This window comes from Oncorhynchus gorbuscha, linkage group LG24 (assembly GCF_021184085.1).
Source record: "Oncorhynchus gorbuscha isolate QuinsamMale2020 ecotype Even-year linkage group LG24, OgorEven_v1.0, whole genome shotgun sequence".
In the NCBI taxonomy this organism is placed as follows: Eukaryota; Metazoa; Chordata; class Actinopteri; order Salmoniformes; family Salmonidae; genus Oncorhynchus; species Oncorhynchus gorbuscha.
In genome coordinates, this window is record NC_060196.1 from 42,116,547 (window position 1) to 42,141,961 (window position 25,415).

Consider the following 25,415-nt stretch of genomic DNA (forward strand, 5'->3'; position numbering starts at 1 on the left):
CTCATCCTCTCTGTCATCTCTCTCTGCCTTCTGACTGGAGTAGTATGCTGTTCTGTTGATCAACCCTAGAGCTCCCCTAGTGTTGGACTGGCAGCATGACACTGCATTTTTCCTGTGGCCCACAGCCTCCAATTCTATGCCACTTCGCTAACTGTGCATACTTGTGTATATGCAGGTTCTGGACTGGATAGAGAACCATGGGGAGGCGTTCCTGAGTAAACACACAGGCGTTGGGAAGTCCCTCCATCGAGCCAGAGCACTACAGAAACGACATGAGGACTTCGAGGAGGTCGCCCAGGTAGGATAGAACCCTGTGCTTTTACATCTTTCTCTCTCTTTACCTTTCCTCTCTTGGTCGACCTTTCTGACATTTCACTTTCATCTCTCTGTCACATACAGTACTTCCTTTCTCTGTCACATACAGTACTTCCTCTCTCTGTCACATACAGTACTTCCTCTCTCTGTCACATACAGTACTTCCTCTCTCTGTCACATACAGTACTTCCTCTCTCTGTCACATACAGTACTTCCTCTCTCTGTCACATACAGTACTTCCTCTCTCTGTCACATACAGTACTTCCTCTCTCTGTCACATACAGTACTTCCTCTCTCTATCACATACAGTACTTCCTCTCTCTGTCACATACAGTACTTCCTCTCTCTGTCACATACAGTACTTCCTCTCTCTGTCACATACAGTACTTCCTCTCTCTGTCACATACAGTACTTCTTCTCTCTGTCACATACAGTACTTCCTCTGTCACATACAGTACTTCCTCTGTCACATACAGTACTTCCTCTCTCTTTCACATACAGTACTTCCTCTCTCTTTCACATACAGTACTCCCTCTCTCTGTCACATACAGTACTTCCTCTCTCGATCGCATACAGTACTTCCTCTCTCTGTCACATACTCCCTCTCTCTGTCACATACAGTACTTCCTCTCTCTTTCACATACAGTACTCCCTCTCTCTGTCACATACAGTACTTCCTCTCTCGATCACATACAGTACTCCCTCTCTCTTTCACATACAGTACTCCGTCTCTCTGTCACATACTCCCTCTCTCTTTCACATACAGTACTCCCTCTCTCTGTCACATACAGTACTTCCTCTCTCGATCGCATACAGTACTTCCTCTCTCTTTCACATACAGTACTTCCTCTCTCTATCACATAAAGTACTTCCTCTCTCTGTCACATACAGTACTTCCTCTCTCTGTCACATACAGTACTTCCTCTCTCTGTCACATACAGTACTTCCTCTCTCTGTCACATATAGTACTTCCTCTCTCTGTCACATACAGTACTTCCTCTCTCTGACACATACAGTACTTCTTCTCTCTGTCACATACAGTACTTCCTCTGTCACATACAGTACTTCCTCTGTCACATACAGTACTTCCTCTCTCTTTCACATACAGTACTTCCTCTCTCTATCACATACAGTACTTCTTATTTCTATCACATACTTCCTCTCTCTATCTTTTCACTAAATATATTCAGTCAAGTTTCTTCCCTCTCTGTCTCTCTCCCCCTCTCTGTCTCTCCCCCTCTCTGTCTCTCTCCCCCTCTGTCTCTCTCCCCCTCTGTCTCTCTCCCCCTCTCTGTCTCTCTCTCCCCTCTCTGTCTCTCCCCCTCTCTGTCTCTCTCCCCCTCTGTCTCTCTCCCCCCTCTGTCTCTCTCCCCCTCTCTGTCTCTCTCCCCCTCTCTGTCTCTCTCCCCCCTCTGTCTCTCTCCCCTCTGTCTCTCTCCCCCTCTGTCTCTCTCCCCCTCTGTCTCTCTCCCCCTCTGTCTCTCTCCCCTCTCTGTCTCTCCCCCTCTCTGTCTCTCTCCCCCTCTCTGTCTCTCTCCCCCTCTGTCTGTCTCTCTCCCCCTCTCTGTCTCTCTCCCCCTCGCTGTCTCTCTCCCCCTCGCTGTCTCTCTCTCCCCTCTCTGTCTCTCTCTCCCCTCTCTGTCTCTCTCCCCCTCTGTCTCTCTCCCCCTCTCTGTCTCTCTTTCCCCTTCTCTGTCTCTCTCCCCCTCTCTGTCTCTCTCCCCCTCTGTCTCTTCCCCCTCTCTGTCTCTCTCACCCTCTCTGTCTCTCTCCTCTGTCTTTCTCTGTGTGCTGGTTCTATCCCTCCTCCAGAACACCTATACTAACGCTGACAAGCTGCTGGAGGCAGCAGAGCAGCTGGCCCAGACAGGAGAGTGTGACCCAGAGGAGATCTACCAGGCAGCCCACCAGCTGGAGGACCGGATCCAGGACTTTGTCAGGAGGGTGGAGCAACGCAAAGTCCTGCTGGACATGTCTGTCGCCTTCCACACACACGTCAAAGAGGTACGAAGTGTGTGTGTGTGTTTTGTGGGGGTAGTGCAACATTCAACTGGATTGTGTGTGTGCGACATGCTGGGTTGGTGTGTGTGTGTGTATTAACTCTCTGTCCCTAGCTGTGGACGTGGCTGGAGGAGCTGCAGAAGGAGCTGTTAGATGATGTGTATGTGTGTGTGTGTATTAACTCTCTATCCTTAGCTGTGGACGTGGCTGGAGGAGCTGCAGAAGGAGCTGTTAGATGATGTGTATGCTGAGTCTGTGGAGGCGGTGCAGGATCTGATCAAACGCTTCAGCCAGCAGCAGCAGACCACCCTGCAAGTCACTGTCAACGTCATCAAGGAGGGAGAGGACCTCATCCAGCAGCTCAGGTAGAACACACACATACAGGGACAGACACGAGACACACCCCCACAGGCTGGGACAAACACACACACACATACAGGGACAGACACGAGACACACCCCCACAGGCTGGGACAAACACACACACACATACAGGGACAGACACGAGACACACCCCCACAGGCTGGGACAAACACACACACACATACAGGGACAGACACGAGACACACCCCCACAGGCTGGGACAAACACACACACACATACAGGGACAGACACGAGACACACCCCCACAGGCTGGGACAAACACACACACACGTACAGGGACAGACACGAGACACACCCCCACAGGCTGGGACAAACACACACACACATACAGGGACAGACACGAGACACACCCCCACAGGCTGGGACAAACACACACACACATACAGGGACAGACACGAGACACACCCCCACAGGCTTGGACAAACACACACACACATACAGGGACAGACACGAGACACACCCCCACAGGCTGGGACAAACACACACACACATACAGGGACAGACACGAGACACACCCCCACAGGCTGGGACAAACACACACACACATACAGGGACAGACACGAGACACACCCCCACAGGCTGGGACAAACACACACACACGTACAGGGACAGACACGAGACACACCCCCACAGGCTGGGACAAACACACACACACTTACAGGGACAGACACGAGACACACCCCCACAGGCTGGGACAAACACACACACACGTACAGGGACAGACACGAGACACACCCCCACAGGCTGGGACAAACACACACACACGTACAGGGACAGACACGAGACACACCCCCACAGGCTGGGACAAACACACACTCTCATACAGGGACAGACACGAGACACACCCCCACAGGCTGGGACAAACACACACACACATACAGGGACAGACACGAGACACACCCCCACAGGCTTGGACAAACACACACACACATACAGGGACAGACACGAGACACACCCCCACAGGCTGGGACAAACACACACACACATACAGGGACAGACACGAGACACACCCCCACAGGCTGGGACAAACACACACACACATACAGGGACAGACACGAGACACACCCCCACAGGCTGGGACAAACACACACACACGTACAGGGACAGACACGAGACACACCCCCACAGGCTGGGACAAACACACACACACTTACAGGGACAGACACGAGACACACCCCCACAGGCTGGGACAAACACACACACACGTACAGGGACAGACACGAGACACACCCCCACAGGCTGGGACAAACACACACACACGTACAGGGACAGACACGAGACACACCCCCACAGGCTGGGACAAACACACACTCTCATACAGGGACAGACACGAGACACACCCCCACAGGCTGGGACAAACACACACACACACAGGGACAGACACGAGACACACCCCCACAGGCTGGGACAAACACACACACACAGGGACAGACACAAGACACACCCCCACAGGCTGGGACAAACACACACACACATACAGGGACATACACGAGACACACACCCACAGGCTGGGAAAAACACACACACACATACAGGGACAGACACGAGACACACACCCACAGGCTGGGAAAAACACACACACACATACAGGGACAGACACGAGACACACACCCACAGGCTGGGAAAAACACACACACACAGGGACAGACACGAGACACACCCCCACAGGCTGGGACAAACACACACACACACACATACAGGGACAGACACGAGACACACACCCACAGGCTGGGACAAACACACACATACAGGGACAGACACGAGACACACCCCCACAGGCTGGGACAAACACACACACATACAGGGACATACACGAGACACACCCCCACAGGCTGGGAAAAACACACACACACATACAGGGACAGATACGAGACACACCCCCACAGGCTGGGACAAACACACACATACAGGGACAGACACGAGACACACCCCCACAGGCTGGGAAAAACACACACACACAGGGACAGACACGAGACACACCCCCACAGGCTGGGACAAACACACACACACTTACAGGGACAGACACGAGACACACCCCCGCAGGCTGGGACAAACACACACACATACGAGACACATACCCACAGGCTGGGACAAACACACACATACAGGGACAGACACGAGACACACCCCCACAGGCTGGGAAAAACACACACACACAGGGACAGACACGAGACACACCCCCACAGGCTGGGACAAACACACACACACTTACAGGGACAGACACGAGACACACCCCCGCAGGCTGGGACAAACACACACACACACGAGACACATACCCACAGGCTGGGACAAACACACACATACAGGGACAGACACGAGACACACACCCACAGGCTGGGAAAAACACACACACACAGGGACAGACACGAGACACACCCCCACAGGCTGGGACAAACACACACACACTTACAGGGACAGACATGAGACACACCCCCGCAGGCTGGGACAAACACACACACACACGAGACACATACCCACAGGCTGGGACAAACACACACACACACAGGGACAGACATGAGACACACCCCCACAGGCTGGGACAAACACACACACACAGGGACAGACACGAGACACAAACCCACAGGCTGGGACAAACACACACACACAGGGACAGACACGAGACACACCCCCGCAGGCTGGGACAAACACACACACACACACGAGACACATACCCACAGGCTGGGACAAACACACACATACAGGGACAGACACGAGACACACCCCCACAGGCTGGGACAAACACACACACACTTACAGGGACAGACACGAGACACACCCCCGCAGGCTGGGACAAACACACACACACACAAGACACATACCCACAGGCTGGGACAAACACACACATACAGGGACAGACACGAGACACACACCCACAGGCTGGGAAAAACACACACAGGGACAGACACGAGACACACCCCCACAGGCTGGGACAAACACACACACACTTACAGGGACAGACACGAGACACACCCCCGCAGGCTGGGACAAACACACACACACACGAGACACATACCCACAGGCTGGGACAAACACACACACACACAGGGACAGACACGAGACACACCCCCACAGGCTGGGACAAACACACACACACAGGGACAGACACGAGACACAAACCCACAGGCTGGGACAAACACACACACACAGGGACAGACACGAGACACACCCCCGCAGGCTGGGACAAACACACACACACACGAGACACATACCCACAGGCTGGGACAAACACACACATACAGGGACAGACACGAGACACACACCCACAGGCTGGGAAACACACACACACACACACACAGGGACAGACGTGCACGTATACACACACACCCACAGATGTGCTAACACAAAAACATTGGAAGTAACTGAGCAAAATATGAACGTTTCAGAGAGTGGGCAGAATGTGAGTAGGATGGAATAGACAACAGGAGGAGAGAGAGAATCAACAGCCTCCCATAGTGAACTGGCAGAGGAGAGAGAGAGAGAACCAACAGCCTCCCATAGTGTACTGGCAGAGGAGAGAGAGAGAGAACCAACAGCCTCCCATAGTGAACTGGCAGAGGAGAGAGAGAGAGAACCAACAGCCTCCCATAGTGAACTGGTAGAGGAGAGAGAGAGAGAACCAACAGCCTCCCATAGTGAACTGGCAGAGGTGAGAGAGAGAGAACCAACAGCCTCCCATAGTGAACTGGCAGAGGAGAGAGAGAGAGAACCAACAGCCTCCCATAGTGAACTGGCAGAGAGAGAGAGAGAGAACCAACAGCCTCCCATAGTGAACTGGCAGAGGAGAGAGAGAGAGAACCAACAGCCTCCCATAGTGAACTGGCAGAGGAGAGAGAGAGAGAACCAACAGCCTCCCATAGTGAACTGGCAGAGGAGAGAGAGAGAGAACCAACAGCCTCCCATAGTGAACTGGCAGAGTGACTGGAGAGAGAGAGAACCAACAGCCTCCCATAGTGTACTGGCAGACTGGCAGAGAGAGAGAGAGAACCAACAGCCTCCCATAGTGAACTGGCAGAGGGAGAGAGAGAGAACCAACAGCCTCCCATAGTGAACTGGTAGAGGAGAGAGAGAGAGAGAACCAACAGCCTCCCATAGTGAACTGGTAGAGGAGAGAGAGAACCAACAGCCTCCCATAGTGAACTGGTAGAGGAGAGAGAGAGAGAACCAACAGCCTCCCATAGTGAACTGGCAGAGGACAGAGAGAGAGAACCAACAGCCTCCCATAGTGAACTGGCAGAGTGGCAGAGAGAGAGAACCAACAGCCTCCCATAGTGAACTGGCAGAGGAGAGAGAGAGAGAACCAACAGCCTCCCATAGTGAACTGGCAGAGGAGAGAGAGAGAGAACCAACAGCCTCCCATAGTGTACTGGCAGAGGAGAGAGAGAGAGAACCAACAGCCTCCCATAGTGAACTGGCAGAGGAGAGAGAGAGAGAACCAACAGCCTCCCATAGTGTACTGGCAGAGGAGAGAGAGAGAGAACCAACAGCCTCCCATAGTGAACTGGCAGAGGAGAGAGAGAGAGAACCAACAGCCTCCCATAGTGAACTGGCAGAGGAGAGAGAGAGAGAACCAACTGCCTCCCATAGTGAACTGGCAGAGGAGAGAGAGAGAGAACCAACAGCCTCCCATAGTGTACTGGCAGAGGAGAGAGAGAGAACCAACAGCCTCCCATAGTGAACTGGCAGAGGACAGAGAGAGAGAACCAACAGCCTCCCATAGTGAACTGGTAGAGGAGAGAGAGAGAGAACCAACAGCCTCCCATAGTGAACTGGTAGAGGAGAGAGAGAGAGAGAACCAACAGCCTCCCATAGTGAACTGGTAGAGGAGAGAGAGAGAGAACCAACAGCCTCCCATAGTGAACTGGCAGAGGACAGAGAGAAAGAGAACCAACAGCCTCCCATAGTGAACTGGCAGAGGAGAGAGAGAGAGAACCAACAGCCTCCCATAGTGTACTGGCAGAGGAGAGAGAGAGAGAACCAACAGCCTCCCATAGTGAACTGGCAGAGGACAGAGAGAGAGAACCAACAGCCTCCCATAGTGAACTGGTAGAGGAGAGAGAGAGAGAACCAACAGCCTCCCATAGTGAACTGGCAGAGGAGAGAGAGAGAACCAACATCCTCCCATAGTGAACTAGCAGAGGAGAGAGAGAGAGAACAGCATCCTCCCATAGTGAACTGGCAGAGGACAGAGAGAGAGAACAGCATCCTCCCATAGTGAACTGGTAGAGGAGAGAGAGAGAACCAACAGCCTCCCACAGTGAACTGGCAGAGAGAGAGAGAGAGAGAGAACCAGAGGAGAGAGAGAGAGAGAGAGAGAACTGGCAACAGCCTCCCATAGTGAACTGGCAGAGGAGAGAGAGAGAGAGAGAGAACCAACAGCCTCCCATAGTGAACTGGCAGAGGAGAGAGAGAGAGAGAACAGCATCCTCCCATAGTGAACTGGCAGAGGAGAGAGAAAGGGAATTGAGAGATGAGAGATGAGAAGGAGTAGGAGGTTGACAGTTAGAAGAGCTGCATGTATTTGACTGCTCTGACCAGGATTCTGGTTGTATTTTCATACAAGTGTGTGGGGTGAGACCTGGCCCTCCTACACACACACACACACACACACACACACACACACACACACACACACACACACACACACACACACACACACACACACACACACACACACACACACACACACACACACACACTGAAGCGATCTCTCTCTCTATGTCTCCATCCCTGGTGTATTCTGTCCTCTGAGTATTGTTACATAATGCTGGTTTCATAACAGTGTGGCTTATTGTGTAACATCCCCCAGGACTCTGCTACAACACTGTGTGTGTGAGAGATTAGAGGTGTGTGTGTGTGTGTGTGTGTGTGTGTGTGTGTGTGTGTGTGTGTGTGTGTGTGTGTGTGTGTGTGTGTGTGTGTGTGTGTGTGTGTGTGTGTGTGTGTGTGTGTGTGTGTGTGTGTGTGTGTGTGTGTGTGTGTGTGTGCGTGTGTGCATGTGCGTGTGTGTGTGTGATTATACAATGATTGAAGCAGTGCCAGTGAAATTACCGCTGCACCGAATAAGGTGTGTGTGTACGTCCAACTTTGTATTTTCTTCAGTGTGTGTGTGTGTGTGTTCTCTCGTGTCGTAGGGACTCTGCTATCTCCAGTAACAAGACTCCCCACAACAGCTCTATAAACCACATAGAGAGTGTTCTACAGCAGCTGGATGAGGCCCAGGCTCAGATGGAGGAGCTGTTTCAGGAGAGGAAGATCAAACTAGAACTCTTCCTGCAGCTACGCATCTTCGAGAGGGACGCCATCGACGTGAGTGTGTGGAAAGGGCGTGTGTGGCAGAGGTGGTTCCTGTGAAGTACCCTTGTCTCTTCTTTAGCGCAGTGGTTAAATGTAGTCTTCAGATGACCTGATAAATGTCATACACATATGTGTATCTTCACCTTATGTGTGTGTGTCTCCTCACCTCGTGTGTGTATCTTCACCTTATGTGTGTGTGTCTCCTCACCTCATGTGTGTATCTTCACCTTCTGTGTGTGTGTCTCCTCTCGTGTGTGTATCTTCACCTTATGTGTGTGTGTGTATCTTCACCTTATGTGTGTGTGTCTCCTCACCTCATGTGTGTATCTTCACCTTATGTGTATCTTCACCTTATGTGTGTGTGTCTCCTCACTTCGTGTGTGTATCTTCACCTTATGTGTGTGTGTCTCCTCACCTCATGTGTGTATCTTCACCTTTTGTGTGTGTGTGTGTCTCCTCACCTCATGTGTGTGCAAGTTTTTCCTTATGTGTGTACTTGTGTGTATCCACACCTGTCTCGGTCTTTGTCTCTGTCTCTGTCTCTGTCCCACTCTCTCTCGGTTTTCTCAGTTCATCTCAGACCTGAAGTCTATATATCTCACCTATCTCTCTCCCTCCCCCAGATCATCTCAGACCTGAAGTCTATATATCTCACCTATCTCTCTCCCTCCCCCTAGATCATCTCAGACCTGGAGTCTATATATCTCACCTATCTCTCTCCCTCCCCTAGATCATATCAGACCTGGAGTCTATATATCTCACCTATCTCTCTCTCTCTCCCTCCCCTAGATCATCTCAGACCTGGAGTCTATATATCTCACCTATCTCTCTCCCTCCCCCTAGATCATCTCAGACCTGAAGTCTATATATCTCACCTATCTCTCTCCCTCCCCTAGATCATCTCAGACCTGGAGTCTATATATCTCACCTATCTCTCTCCCTCCCCTAGATCATATCAGACCTGGAGTCTATATATCTCACCTATCTCTCTCTCTCTCCCTCCCCCTAGATCATCTCAGACCTGGAGTCTATATATCTCACCTATCTCTCTCCCTCCCCCTAGATCATCTCAGACCTGAAGTCTATATATCTCACCTATCTCTCCCTCCCCTAGATCATCTCAGACCTGGAGTCTATATATCTCACCTATCTCTCTCTCTCTCCCCCAGATCATCTCAGACCTGAAGTCTATATATCTCACCTATCTCTCTCTCCCTCCCCCTAGATCATCTCAGACCTGGAGTCTATATATCTCACCTATCTCTCTCCCTCCCCCAGATCATCTCAGAACTGGAGTCTATATATCTCACCTATCTCTCTCTCTCTCCCCCAGATCATCTCAGACCTGGAGTCTATATATCTCACCTATCTCTCTCCCTCCCCCTAGATCATCTCAGACCTGGAGTCTATATATCTCACCTATCTCTCTCTCTCTCTCTCTCTCTCTCTCTCTCCCCCAGATCATCTCAGACCTGGAGTCTATATATCTCACCTATCTCTCTCTCTCTCTCCCTCCCCTAGATCATCAGACCTGGAGTCTATATATCTCACCTATCTCTCTCTCTCTCCCTCCCCCTAGATCATCTCAGACTTGGAGTCATGGAACGAGGAGTTGAGTGTTCAGATGAGTGAGTTTGATACAGAGGACCTGACCTTGGCAGAACAGAGACTCCAGCACCACGCTGACAAGGCCCTGACCATGAACAACCTGACCTTTGATGTCATCCACCAGGGACAGGAACTGTTGCAGTACGTCAACGAAGTACAGGCCTCTGGTGAGTAGCAGTACGCACGTGTGCACAACAGAGCTTAAATTGTCAGATATGCAGACACACACACACGCACACACACACGCAGAAAATTAGCTACTGTGATAGCCCGTTTTGTAGGAGGAGTGGAATGACTTGCCCTCTCTCCTTGCCTTTCTCTCCCTCTCTTCTCTTTCCCCTCTCTCCTTGTCCTCTCCCTATCTTCTCTTTTCCCATCTCTCCCTGTCCTCTCCTTGTCCTCTCCTTGTCCTCTCCCTATCTTCTCTTTTCCCACCTCTCCCTGTCCTCTCCCTGTCCTCTCCTTGTCCTCTCCCTATCTTCTCTTTTCCCATCTCTCCCTGTCCTCTCCTTGTCCTCTCCCTATCTTCTCTTTTCCCATCTCTCCCTGTCCTCTCCTTGTCCTCTCCCTATCTTCTCTTTTCCCACCTCTCCCTGTCCTCTCCTTGTCCTCTCCCTATCTTCTCTTTTCCCACCTCTCCCTGTCCTCTCCCTGTCCTCTCCCTCTCTTCTCTTTTCCCCATCTCTCCCTGTCCTCTCCCTCTCTTTTCCCATCTCTCCCTGTCCCCTCCCTGTCCTCTCCCTCTCTTCTTTTCCTACCTCTCCCTGTCCTCTCCCCCTCTTCTCTTTTCCCATCTCTCCCTGTACTCTCCCTGTCCTCTCCCTCTCTTCTCTTTTCCCATCTCTTCCTGTCCTCTCCCTCTCTTTTCCCATCTCTCCCTGTCCTCTCCCTCTCTTCTTTTCCTACCTCTCCCTGTCCTCTCCCCCTCTTCTCTTTTCCCATCTCTCCCTGTACTCTCCCTGTCCTCTCCCTCTCTTCTCTTTTCCCATCTCTCCCTGTCCTCTCCCTCTCTTCTCTTTTCCCATCTCTCCCTGTCCTCTCCCTCTCTTCTCTTTTCCCATCTCTCCCTGTCCTCTCCCTGTCCTCTCCCCCTCTTCTCTTTTCCCATCTCTCCCTGTCCTCTCCCTGTCCTCTCCCCCTCTTCTCTTTTCCCATCTCTCCCTGTCCTCTCTTCTCTTTTCCCACCTCTCCCTGTCCTCTCCCTCTCTTCTCTTTTCCCATCTCTCCCTGTCCTCTCCCTGTCCTCTCCCCCTCTTCTCTTTTCCCATCTCTCCCTGTCCTCTCCCTGTCCTCTCCCCCTCTTCTCTTTTCCCATCTCTCCCTGTCCTCTCCCTGTCCTCTCCCCCTCTTCTCTTTTCCCATCTCTCCCTGTCCTCTCCCTGTCCTCTCCCCCTCTTCTCTTTTCCCATCTCTCCCTGTCCTCTCTTCTCTTTTCCCATCTCTCCCTGTCCTCTCCCTGTCCTCTCCCCCTCTTCTCTTTTCCCATCTCTCCCTGTCCTCTCCCTGTCCTCTCCCCCTCTTCTCTTTTCCCATCTCTCCCTGTCCTCTCTTCTCTTTTCCCACCTCTCCCTGTCCTCTCCCTCTCTTCTCTTTTCCCATCTCTCCCTGTCCTCTCCCTGTCCTCTCCCTCTCTTCTCTTTTCCCACCTCTCCCTGTCCTCTCCCCCTCTTCTCTTTTCCCACCTCTCCCTGTCCTCTCCCTCTCTTCTCTTTTCCCACCTCTCCCTGTCCTCTCCCTCTCTTCTCTTTTCCCACCTCTTCCTGTCCTCTCCCTCTCTTCTCTTTTCCCACATCTCCCTGTCCTCTCCCTGTCCTCTCCCCCTCTTCTCCTTTCCCATCTCTCCCTGTCTTTTCCCTCTTTTCTCTTTTCCCACCTCTTCCTGTCCTCTCCCTCTCTTCTCTTTTCCCACCTCTTCCTGTCCTCTCCCTCTCTTCTCTTTTCCCACCTCTCCCTGTCCTCTCCCTCTCTTCTCTTTTCCCATCTCTCCCTGTCCTCTCCCTCTCTTCTCTTTTCCCATCTCTCCCTGTCCTCTCCCTCTCTTCTCTTTTCCCATCTCTCCCTGTCCTCTCCCTCTCTTCTCATTTCCCACCTCTCCCTGTCCTCTCCCTCTCTTCTCTTTTCCCACCTCTCCCTGTCCTTTCCCTCTCTTCTCTTTTCCCACCTCTCCCTGTCCTCTCACTCTCTTCTCTTTTCCCACCTCTTCCTGTCCTCTCCCTCTCTTCTCTTTTCCCATCTCTCCCTGTCCTCTCCCTGTCCTCTCCCTGTCCTCTCCCTGTCCTCTCTTCTCTTTTCCCACCTCTCCCTGTCCTCTCCCTGTCCTCTCCCCCTCTTCTCTTTTCCCATCTCTCCCTGTCCTCTCCCTCTCTTCTCTTTTCCCATCTCTCCCTGTCCTCTCCCTGTCCTCTCCCTGTCCTCTCCCTGTCCTCTCTTCTCTTTTCCCACCTCTCCCTGTCCTCTCCCTGTCCTCTCCCCCTCTTCTCTTTTCCCACCTCTCCCTGTCCTCTCCCTCTCTTCTCTTTTCCCATCTCTCCCTATCCTCTCCCTATCTTCTCTTTTCCCATCTCTCCCTGTCCTCTCCCTGTCCTCTCCCTCTCTTCTCTTTTCCCATCTCTCCCTGTCCTCTCCCTGTCCTCTCCCCCTCTTCTCTTTTCCCATCTCTCCCTGTCCTCTCCCTCTCTTCTCTTTTCCCATCTCTCCCTGTCCTCTCCCTCTCTTCTCTTTTCCCATCTCTCCCTGTCCTCTCCCTGTCCTCTCCCCCTCTTCTCTTTTCCCATCTCTCCCTATCCTCTCCCTATCTTCTCTTTTCCCATCTCTCCCTGTCCTCTCCCTGTCCTCTCCCTCTCTTCTCTTTTCCCATCTCTCCCTGTCCTCTCCCTGTCCTCTCCCTCTCTTCTCTTTTCCCATCTCTCCCTGTCCTCTCCCTGTCCTCTCCCTCTCTTCTCTTTTCCCATCTCTCCCTGTCCTCTCCCTGTCCTCTCCCTCTCTTCTCTTTTCCCATCTCTTCCTGTCCTCTCCCTCTCTTTTCTTTTCCCATCTCTCCCTGTCCTCTCCCTGTCGTCTCCCTGTCCTCTCCCTGTCCTCTCCCCCTCTTCTCTTTTCCCACCTCTCCCTGTCCTCTCCCTCTCTTCTCTTTTCCCATCTCTCCCTGTCCTCTCCCTGTCCTCTCCCTGTCCTCTCTTCTCTTTTCCCATCTCTCCCTGTCCTCTCCCTCTCTTCTCTTTTCCCCATCTCTCCCTGTCCTCTCCCTGTCCTCTCCCTCTCTTCTCTTTTCCCATCTCTCCTTGTCCTCTCCCTCTCTTCTCTTTTCCCATCTCTCCCTGTCCTCTCCTTGTCCTCTCCCTGTCCTCTCCCTCTCTTCTCTTTTCCCATCTCTCCCTGTCCTCTCCCTCTATTCTCTTTTCCCATCTCTCCCTGTCCTCTCCCTCTCTTCTCTTTTCCCATCTCTTCCTGTCCTCTCCCTCTCTTCTCTTTTTCCACCTCTCCCTGTCCTCTCCCTGTCCTCTCGCTGTCCTCTCCCTCTCTTCTCTTTTCCCATCTCTCCCTGTCCTCTCCTTGTCCTCTCCCTGTCCTCTCCCTCTCTTCTCTTTTCCCATCTCTCCCTGTCCTCTCCCTCTATTCTCTTTTCCCATCTCTCCCTGTCCTCTCCCTCTCTTCTCTTTTCCCATCTCTCCCTGTTCTCTCACTGTCCTCTCCCTGTCCTCTCCCTCTCTTCTCTTTTCCCATCTCTCCCTGTACTCTCCCTGTCCTCTCCCTCTCTTCTCTTTTCCAATCTCTCCCTCTCCTCTCCCTCCAGGTGTAGAGTTGCTGTGTGACAGGGATGTGGACATGGCTACTCGTGTTCAGGACCTGCTGGAGTTTCTCCATGAGAAGCAGCAGGAGTTGGACCTCGCAGGCGAACAACACAGGAGACACCTGGAGCAGTGTGTACAGTTACGACACCTGCAGGCCGAAGTCAAACAGGTACACACACACACACACACACACACACACACACACACACACACACACACACACACACACACACACACACACACACACACACACACACACACACACACACACACACACACACACCAACAACAACAACAACAACAACACACACACAGATGACACCAATACCATCAATTATTACCACATAATTTCCTATTAAATACCAGTAGAAATAATACCATAGTAAATACCAACAAATAGTACCAGTGGAAACCGTACTAAAATGCTCTCATGATAAGTTCTATCCTGGTTCCTGGTCTGCGCAGGTCCTGGGCTGGATCCGTAATGGGGAGTCTATGCTGAATGCTGGTCTGATCACAGCCAGTTCTCTACAGGAAGCAGAACAGCTACAGAGAGAACACGAACAGTTCCAGCATGCCATCGAGGTGAGCTCATCACTCCGCGATGCAAACACCAACACACATCCTTTTTATACACAATAATAAGTACATATATATATATATTCTCTCTTTATGTTTCTTACTCTCTACAGTAGCTCTATATCCCTTTAGCCTTGTTTAACCAGCCTGATCTCACAGGGGCGGCAGGGTAGCCTAGTGGTTAGAGCGTTGGACTAGTAACCGAAAGGTTGCAAGTTCGAATCCCCGAGCTGACATGGTACAAATCTGTTGTTCTGCCCCTGAACAGGCAGTTAACCCACTGTTCCTAGGCTAAGAATTTGTTCTTAACTGGCTTGCCTAGTAAAATAAAGGTAAAATAAAAAATAATTAAAAAAACAAGCTCAGATTTCACTTCATCTCTCCCACTTTCTCTGGCTATCCCCCCTCCTGTTTACCTTTATCTCTCCCACTTTCTCTGGCTTTCCCCCCTCCTGTTTACCTTTATCTCTCCCACTTTCTCTGGCTTTCCCCCCTCCTGTTTACCTTTATCTCTCCCACTTTCTCTGGCTTTCCCCCCTCCTGTTTACCTTTATCTCTCCCACTTTCTCTGGCTTTCCCCCTCCTGTTTACCTTTATCTCTCCCACTTTCTCTGGCTTTCCCCCTCCTGTTCACCTTTATCTCTCCCACTTTCTCTGCTTTCCCCCCCTGTTTACCTTTATCTCTCCCACTTTCTCTGGCTTTCCCCCTCCTGTTTACCTTTATCTCTCCCACTTTCTCTGGCTTTCCCCCTCCTGTTTACCTTTATCTCTCCCACTTTCTCTGGCTTTCCCCCTCCTGTTTACCTTTATCTCTCCCACTTTCTCTGGCTTTCCCCCCTCCTGTTTACCTTTATCTCTCCCACTTTCTCTGGCTTTCCCCCCTCCTGTTTACCTTTATCTCTCCCACTTTCTCTGGCTTTTCCCCCTCCTGTTTACCTTTTCCCTCGCTCATTTCTTTAAACACATCTGATATTCTATAATAAAACTCTACTATAAGGTGCAACACAGAGCTACAATATTCTGTGTCTCTCCTCATCCCTCTCTGCTCTCCTCGTAGAAAACCCACCAGAGTGCTCTGCAGGTGCAGCAGAAGGCTGAGGCGTTACTGCAAGCCAACCACTATGACATGGACCTGATCAGAGACTGTGCTGAGAATGTAGCGTCTCACTGGCAGCAGCTCATGTTGAAGATGGAGGACAGGCTGAAGCTGGTCAACGCCTCTGTAGCCTTCTACAAGACCTCCGAACAGGTAGGGGGTGCTGTGGCTGTTATAGTTATGGGTTATTATGTAATCACAGGTAGGGAGATAGTACTCTAATAGGTGTTGTAATTCCCTAATAACATCGTTAGATAAATACTTCTGTAGCCATCTACAAGACCTCCAAACAGGTGGGGGGCGCTATTGCTCTTGGTATCCAGTTCATTTAGCTCTAGTAGAGCTAACTAGCTAGTTACGTTAGTAGATTAGCTTCAGTTAAGGAGACTGGCGGAGCCTGTGCTGTGTCCTGTAGGTGTGCTGGAAAGCCTCCTGGAATGTCATGGGAGCTGTGGTGTGTTATGGGAGCTGTAGTTTTAATCCTGTGTTGTGATCTGTAGGTGTGCAGTGTGTTGGAGAGCCTGGAGCAGGAGTATAAGAGGGAAGAGGACTGGTGTAGCATTATGGGAGCTGTAGTTTTAATCCTGTGTTGTAATCTGTAGGTGTGCAGTGTGTTGGAGAGCCTGGAGCAGGAGTATAAGAGGGAAGAGGACTGGTGTGGGGGGGCTGACAAACTGGGTCCTAACTGTGAGTCAGATCACGTCACCCCCATGATCAGCAAACACCTGGAACAGAAAGAGGCCTTCCTCAAGGTAGGAACACACACACACACACACACACACACACACACACACACACACACACACACACACACACACACACACACACACACACACACACACACACACACACACACACACACACACACACACACGTATACAGCTATGACCCATGTCTCTAACTGTGTGTGCTTCTCTAGGCATGTACCCTGGCCAGACGCAATGCTGATGTGTTCCTGAAGTACATGCACAGGAACAGTGTTAACATGCCTGGGATGCTCAGCCATGTCAAAGCACCGGAACAACAGGTCAAGAGTGAGTATCACACACACACACACACACACACTGTGTGGTAATTCTACCTTTTACCTATTCCTAAAGCAACCACAAAACATCAATCTATCTAATCTAGTGTAATCTCTGTTTGTGTGGCGGTCAGACATCCTGAATGAGTTGTTACAGAGAGAGAACCGTGTTCTCCATTTCTGGACCATGAGGAAAAGACGTTTAGACCAGTGCCAGCAATACGTGGTGTTCGAACGCAGCGCCAAACAGGTACACACACAATTTACACACTTTCTTTAGCTCTCTCCATCTCTCTCCATCTCTCTCTAGCTCTCCTCATCTCTCTCCATCTCTCTCTAGCTCTCTCCATCTCTCTTTAGCTCTCTCCATCTCTCTCTAGCTCTCTTCATCTCTCTCTAGCTCTCTCCATCTCTCTTTAGCTCTCTATCTCTCTTTAGCTATCTCCATCTCTCTTTAGCTCTCTCCATCTCTCTCATCTCTCTTTAGCTCTCTCCATCTCTCTCTATCTCTCTATTTCTCTCCATATCTCTAGCTCTCTCCATCTCTCTCTAGCTCTCTCCATCTCTCTTTAGCTCTCTCCATCTCTCTATCTCTCTCTAGCTCTCTCCATCTCTCTTTAGCTCTCTCCATCTCTCTCTATCTCTCTATTTCTCTCCATATCTCTAGCTCTCTCCATCTCTCTCTAGCTCTCTCCATCTCTCTTTAGCTCTCTCCATCTCTCTCTATCTCTCTCTAGCTCTCTCCATCTCTCTCTAGCTCTCTCCATCTCTCTTTAGCTCTCTCCATCTCTCTCTATCTCTCTATTTCTCTCCATATCTCTAGCTCTCTCCATCTCTCTCTAGCTCTCACCATCTCTCTTTAGCTCTCTCCATCTCTCTCTAGCTCTCTCCATCTCTCTTTAGCTCTCTCCATCTCTCTCTAGCTCTCTCCATCTATCTTTAGCTCTCTCCATCTCTCTTTAGCTCTCTCCATCTCTCTTTAACTCTGTCCATCTCTCTTTAGCTCTCTCCGTCTCTCTCTAGCTCTCTCCATCTCTCTTGCTCTCTCCATCTCTCTTTAGCTCTCTCTAGCTCTCTCCATCTCTCTCTAGCTCTCTCCATCTCTCTCTCTCTAGCTCTTTTGCACTCCATCTCTCTTTAGCTCTCCATCTCCATCTCTCTTTAGCTCTCTCCATCTCTCTTTAGCTCTCTCCATCTCTCTTTAGCTCTCTCCATGTCTCTCTAGCTCTCTCCATGTCTCTCTAGCTCTCTCCATGTCTCTCTAGCTCTCTCCATGTCTCTCTAGCTCTCTCCATGTCTCTCTAGCTCTCTTCATCTCTCTTTAGCTCTCTTCATCTCTCTCCATCTCTCTTTAGCTCTCTACATCTCTCTCCATCTCTCTTTAACTCTCTCCATCTCTCTTTAGCTCTCTCCATCTCTCTCTATTTCTCTTTAGCTCTCTACATCTCGCTCCATCTCTCTTTAACTCTCTCCATCTCTCTTTAACTCTCACCATCTCTCTTTTGCTCTCTCTATCTCTCTCTAGCTCTCTCCATCTCTCTCTAGCTCTCTCCATCTCTCTTTAGCTCTCTCCATCTCTCTAGCTCTCTCCATCTCTCTTTAGCTCTCTCCATCTCTCTCTAGCTCTCTCCATGTCTCTCTAGCTCTCTCCATCTCTCTCTAGCTTTCGCCATCTCTCTCCATCTCTCTTTAGCTCTCTCCATCTCTCTTTAGCTCTCTCCATCTCTCTCCATCTCTCTTTAGCTCTCTACATCTCTCTCCATCTCTCTTTAGCTCTCTCTCTCTTTAGCACTTTCCATCTCTCTTTATCTCTCTCCATCTCTCTCCAGCTTTCTCCATCTCTCTCCAGCTTTCTCCATCTCTCTCCAGCTTTCTCCATTTCTCTCCAGCTCTCTCCATTTCTCTCCAGCTCTCTCCATCTCTCTTTAGCTCTCTCCATCTCTCTTTAGCTCTCTCCATCTCTCTTTATCTCTCTCCAACTCTCTCCATCTCTCTCTAGCTCTCTTTGTCTTTCTTACTCAAAGCTCTATTCCATTCTCTGTTTCTGTCCTCTCATCTGTAATCTCTGTCTCTCTCTTTTCCTTAATGTCCACCTCAATGGTCTGTGTGTGTGTCCCCAGGCTCTGGAATGGATCCATGACACCGGAGACTTCTACCTGTCAACACATACCTCCACCGGCTCCAGTATCCACCACACACAGGAGCTGCTGAAGGAGCACGAAGACTTCCACATCACAGCCAGGGTAGAAAACACACACACACACACACACACACACACACACACACACACACACACACACACACACACACACACACACACACACACACACACACACACACACACACACATTTTTTAGACCAAACATTACACATTTGAAATCAAACCCTATCTCTCTCCCCTCTCTCCTCCTCCCCATCCCTCCCCCCTCTCCCTTCAGCAAACCAAAGAGCGTGTGAAGCTGCTGATCCAGCTAGCGGATGGCTTCTGTGATAAGGGCCATAGTCACGCTGTGGAGATAAAGAAGTGGGTGACAGCGGTGGACAAACGCTACAGAGACTTCTCCCTGCGTATGGACAAGTACCGGACCAGTCTGGAGAAAGCACTGGGCATCTCATCTGACTCTAACTCCAAGGCTGTGAGTCAAAGGGGTGTAGGGGGGTTGGGACGGTGGGTGGGGGTTGGTTGGTTGGGACGGTGGGGTGGGTGGGGGTTTGTTGGGACGGTGGGTGGGGGTTGGTTGGGACGGTGGGTGGGTGGGGTGAGGTGAGGTGAGGTGGGGTGGGGTGAGGTGTCTATATAATGGTTGCTGGAAACCATTATGAAGAATGATCTCTCCACACTGAAGATGGCTTTTAGCAGAAACATTGGTCCATTCCCTAATAATAATAAAATAACTACGCTCTTTATAAGTACTTTTTGGATACTTTTTGGGATTTACATTTTTTGTAAATCATCTCTCCCCATGTCTCTCCAAACTTCTCCCTCCATCCCTCCCTCTCTGTCAGAGTAAGGATCTCCAGTTGGACATAATTCCGGCCACACCTCAGGGATCAGAGGTCAAGCTGAGAGACGCGGCTCACGAACTCAACGAGGAGAAACGCAAGTCCGCTCGCAGGAAGGAGTACGTCATCACTTCCTCTTAACTTTCTGACACCGATTTAGATCAGTGACACTCATAATCAAGCAAGCCCAAAAGCCAATCAACCAGTCATCCCCACTCATCATGTCATAACTACAACTGCTGTAGCAGTACTACTACAGGACACACACACACACACACACACTAAACAGCCACAAGTAGACACGATTCATCCGTGTAAATGGACAGAGCAGAGGGACTAAAATTATTCTATTGATAATGATATGAATCAGCAAAAGAGGCTAACCGTGTGTCTGTGTGCGCGCGTACGTGTCTGTGTGTGCGCGCGTGTCTGTGTTTGCGCACGTGTCTGTGTGTGCATGCGTGTCTGTGTTTGCGCACGTGTCTGTGTGTGCACGCTTGTGTGTATGTAGGTTCATCATGGCTGAGCTGATCCAGACAGAGAAGACCTATGTGAGAGACCTGAGGGAGTGTACGGACGTAAGTAAACCTACTCTCTCTCTTTGTCTACCCCCTTACCTATAGTGGGATTCTGCTGCCACTGTCTGGCGCCACCTTGTGAAATTTAACATAACACAACACACGTGGACAAACATCTGACCAACATGGAGGACCAATAACACAACACATGCACATATAACATGTAGAGTTGCCGTGTAGATTTCCGTTAAATGCAGTAGCTGTGACTCAATGGATCGGATATATCTGGCCCCTCCGTGTGTGTGATCTAACCCCCTCTCTCCATCCTCCTCCCTCCAGACGTACCTGTGGGAGATGACAAGTGGGGTAGAGGAGATCCCTCCTGGCATCGTCAACAAGGAACACATCATCTTCGGGAACATGGTGGACCTCTATGAGTTCCATCACAAGTAAGTCCCGCTCCCTGAGCCATTGTACCTGTACATCCACAACAAGCTATATCCACTATCAGGTTCAATTCCAGTGCTGAAGCTTTGTATACTAGGGAGCCATTGTCCCTGTACATCCACAACAAGCTATATCCACTATCAGGTTCAATTCCAGTGCTGAAGCGTTGTATACTAGGGAGCCATTGTCCCTGTACATCCACAACAAGCTATATCCACTATCGGGTTCAATTCCAGTGCTGAAGCTTTGTATACTAGGGAGCCATTGTCCCTGTACATCCACAACAAGCTATATCCACTATCAGGTTCAATTCCAGTGCTGAAGCTTTGTATACTAGGGAGCCATTGTCCCTGTACATCCACAACAAGCTATATCCACTATCAGGTTCAATTCCAGTGCTGAAGCTTTGTATACTAGGGAGCCATTGTCCCTGTACATCCACAACAAGCTATATCCACTATCAGGTTCAATTCCAGTGCTGAAGCTTTGTATACTAGGGAGCCATTGTCCCTGTACATCTACAACAAGCTATATCCACTATCAGGTTCAATTCCAGTGCTGAAGCTTTGTATACTAGGGAGCCATTGTCCCTGTACATCCACAACAAGCTATATCCACTAACGGGTTCAATTCCAGTGCTGAAGCTTTGTATACTAGGGAGCCATTGTCCCTGTACATCCACAACAAGCTATATCCACTATCAGGTTCAATTCCAGTGCTGAAGCTTTGTATACTAGGGAGCCATTGTCCCTGTACATCCACAACAAGCTATATCCACTATCAGGTTCAATTCCAGTGCTGAAGCTTTGTATACTAGGGAGCCATTGTCCCTGTACATCCACAACAAGCTATATCCACTATCAGGTTCAATTCCAGTGCTGAAGCTTTGTATACTAGGGAGCCATTGTCCCTGTACATCCACAACAAGCTATATCCACTATCAGGTTCAATTCCAGTGCTGAAGCTTTGTATACTAGGGAGCCATTGTCCCTGTACATCCACAACAAGCTATATCCACTATCAGGTTCAATTCCAGTGCTGAAGCTTTGTATACTAACAGGAGTTATTCTCTGCTTTTATGGTGTTCGCTCACATCCTCTCTCTCTCTCTTCCTCCTTCTCCTCTTCTCTCCTTTTTCAACAGTATCTTTCTCAAAGAGCTGGAGAAGTATGAACAGCTACCAGAAGATGTGGGCCACTGCTTTGTCACCTGGGTGAGTGAGTGTGTATCTGTTTTTGTCTTTCTCAAGACAAGTGAGTTGGTTCATAAAATGGCCGAATGTAGGTTTGTGATCCAAATCAAATTGTATTTGTCACATGTGCCGAATACAACAGGTGTAGACATTACAATGCTTACTTACAAGCCCTTAACCAAAAATTCTTTAGCAAGTTTTAAGGAAAAAATAAAAGTAACTTGACATCAAATAAAAAAAAACAAATGTATTTATATAGCCCTTCTTACATCAGCTGATATCTCAAAGTGCTGTACAGAAACCCAGCCTAAAACCCCAAACAGCAAACAATGCAGGTGTAGAAGCACGGTGGCTAGGAAAAACTCCCTAGAAAGTCCAAAACCTAGGAAGAAACCTAGAGAGGAACCCGGCTATGAGGGGTGGCCAGTCCTCTTCTGGCTGTGCCGGGTGGAGATTATAACAGAACATGGCCAAGATGTTCAAATGTTCATAAATGACCAGCATGGTAAAATAATAGGTCTGGGACAGGTAGCACGTCCGGTGAACAGGTCAGGATTCCATAGCCGCAGGCAGAACAGTTGAAACTGGAGCAGCAGCACAGCCAGGTGGACTGGGTCATCATGCCAGGTAATCCTGAGGTATGGTCCTAGGGCTTAGGTCCTCCGTCTGTGACATCTGTGAAAAAGATAGAGAATGATTTCTTAGGACAGGTACAAATAATGATTTCTTAGGAAAGGTGAAAATAATGATTTCTTAGGACAGGTACAAATAATGGTTTCTTAGGACAGGTACAAACAATGATTTCTTAGGACAGGTACAAACAATGATTTCTTAGGACAGGTAAAAATAATGATTTCTTAGGACAGGTACAAATAATGATTTCTTAGGACAGGTACAAACAATGATTTCTTAGGACAGGTACAAATAATGATTTATTAGGACAGGTACAAATAATGTTTTTTTTTTTTTTTTTTACCTTTATTTAACTAGGCAAGTCAGTTAAGAACAAATTCTTATTTTCAATGACGGCCTAGGAACAGAGGGTTAACTGCCTGTTCAGGGGCAGAACGACAGATTTGTACCTTGTTAGCTCGGGGCTTGCAACCTTCAGGTTACTAGTCCAACGCTCTAACCACTAGGCTACCCTGCCACCCCACATTTGCATATTCTTAGGACATGTAAGGATAGGTACAAATAATGATTTCTTGGGACAGGTACAAATAATGATTTCTTAGCACATGTAAGGATAGGTACAAATAATGATTTCTTAGGACATGTAAGGACAGGTACAAATAATGATTTCTTAGGACATGTAAGGATAGGTACAAATAATGATTTCCTAGGACATGTAAGGACAGGTACAAATAATGATTTCTTAGGACATGTAAGGATAGGTACAAATAATGATTTCTAGGACATGTAAGGATAGGTACAAATAATGATTTCTTAGGACATGTAAGGATAGGTACAAATAATGATTTCTTAGGACAGGTATAAAGACTTGATATCTCTACTTATATGTGATTGGTCAAAAAGGAAATGCATGCCTTTTTTAAAATTGTATTTATTTATTTATTTAGCCTTTATTTAACTAGGCACTTTTGAGTAGCCACATTTGTTTTAACTCTTTGTTGTGTATCTGTGTGTCCAGGCTGATAAGTTCCAGATGTACGTCAACTACTGTAAGAACAAACCAGACTCCACCCAGCTCATCTTAGAGCATGCTGGACCCTACTTTGACGTGAGTACCCTGCCCTCCTATTGGCCCATACTGTGAGTGACAGCTCCCTGCACCCAATCACACCCAATGTGTTTCTCTGTGTGGGCGTGTACAGGAGATCCAGCAGAGGCACCGATTGGCCAACTCCATCTCCTCCTACCTGATCAAGCCTGTTCAGCGAATCACCAAGTACCAGCTCCTGCTCAAGGTAACCATAGCAACCCACTTTTATAAAGCACATACACATCCTCTACACATGTTTGTTTATATTTGCTTATGTTATATTTGCTTATGTTTACATAGTGATGAGCAGGAATGTAGGGACATACCTTTTTATTTGATGAGTAGCTAGTTAGCATCAGTGTTTACGTTACATGCCATCTCGGCTGGCGTTCAGCTCATCTTTTTGTTCACCAGTACATCCCAGGTTATGGGTAATCCACCTAATGGACATATTATCATTCACAATAAATATGACATATTTGCTTTCAAAGGGTATTTGTTGATGGTACCTCTCTGGTGTATGTAGGAGCTGCTGACATGCTGTGAGGAGGGGAAAGGAGAGATCAAGGATGGACTGGAGGTCATGCTCAGTGTCCCCAAGAGAGCCAACGACGCCATGCACCTCTCAATGCTGGAGGGTGAGAGACACAAACACACACGCGCATACACACGTGCACATACACGCACGCACTTGCACACACACTTTCAAAGTCAACAATGCTTATGCACATGCGCATGGTGAAGTAACTCTTTCTTGAACACTCTCTTCCTCCTCCCTGCCTCCCCCCTCCCTCCCTCCCCCTCTCCTGTAGGTTTCGACGAGAACATCGAGTCTCAGGGAGAGTTAATCCTGCAGGAGTCCTTCCATGTGTGGGATCCTAAAACTCTGATCCGTAAGGGACGCGAGCGTCACCTCTTCCTCTTCGAGATGTCCCTCATCTTCAGCAAGGAGGTCAAAGACTCCAACGGACGGAGCAAGTACATGTACAAGAGCAGACTTTACGTGAGTACAACATTCTCTCTCTTGTCTCGCTCTCTTTTCTGTTTTAGTCGTTCCCTTTGTCTGTGTGTCTCTCTCTCTCTCTCTCTCTCTCTCTCTCTCTCTCTCTCTCTCTCTCTCTCTCTCTCTCTCTCTCTCTCTCTCTCTGTCTTTCTCTCTCTGTCTTTCTTTCTCTTTAGTTTTTTCTCTCTCTCTCTCTCTCTGTCTTTCTTTCTCTTTAGTTTTCTCTCTCTCTCTGTCTTTCTTTCTCTTTAGTTGTCTCTCTCTCTCTCTCTCTCTCTCTCTCTCTTTCTTTCTTTCTCTTTAGTTTTTTCTCTCTCTCTCTCTCTCTCTGTCTTTAGTTTCTCTTTAGTTGTCTCTCTCTCTCTCTCTCTCTGTCTTTCTTTCTCTTTAGTTGTCTCTCTCTCTCTCTCTGTCTTTCTTTCTCTTTAGTTGTCTCTC

At 49.3% G+C, this 25,415-nt stretch overlaps 1 protein-coding gene across 7 annotated transcripts in view; it reads left to right on the plus strand.

Annotated features, from left to right (window-relative positions):
* Positions 1-25,415, plus strand: part of LOC124012037 (triple functional domain protein) — a 128,663-nt gene that overhangs the window by 72,813 nt on the left and 30,435 nt on the right. For all 7 annotated transcript variants that reach the window (XM_046325388.1, XM_046325389.1, XM_046325392.1 and 4 more), the window contains 21 exons: positions 176-298; positions 2,128-2,319; positions 2,512-2,681; positions 8,831-9,005; positions 10,573-10,768; positions 14,395-14,561; positions 14,858-14,977; positions 16,029-16,220; positions 16,670-16,819; positions 16,987-17,101; positions 17,226-17,341; positions 19,212-19,334; positions 19,530-19,727; positions 20,098-20,213; positions 20,606-20,672; positions 20,952-21,061; positions 22,203-22,272; positions 23,903-23,992; positions 24,087-24,179; positions 24,501-24,612; positions 24,787-24,977. In XM_046325388.1, the coding sequence (XP_046181344.1) occupies positions 176-298; positions 2,128-2,319; positions 2,512-2,681; positions 8,831-9,005; positions 10,573-10,768; positions 14,395-14,561; positions 14,858-14,977; positions 16,029-16,220; positions 16,670-16,819; positions 16,987-17,101; positions 17,226-17,341; positions 19,212-19,334; positions 19,530-19,727; positions 20,098-20,213; positions 20,606-20,672; positions 20,952-21,061; positions 22,203-22,272; positions 23,903-23,992; positions 24,087-24,179; positions 24,501-24,612; positions 24,787-24,977 (2,886 nt within the window). The remainder of the gene's footprint in view (positions 1-175; positions 299-2,127; positions 2,320-2,511; positions 2,682-8,830; positions 9,006-10,572; positions 10,769-14,394; positions 14,562-14,857; positions 14,978-16,028; positions 16,221-16,669; positions 16,820-16,986; positions 17,102-17,225; positions 17,342-19,211; positions 19,335-19,529; positions 19,728-20,097; positions 20,214-20,605; positions 20,673-20,951; positions 21,062-22,202; positions 22,273-23,902; positions 23,993-24,086; positions 24,180-24,500; positions 24,613-24,786; positions 24,978-25,415) is intronic.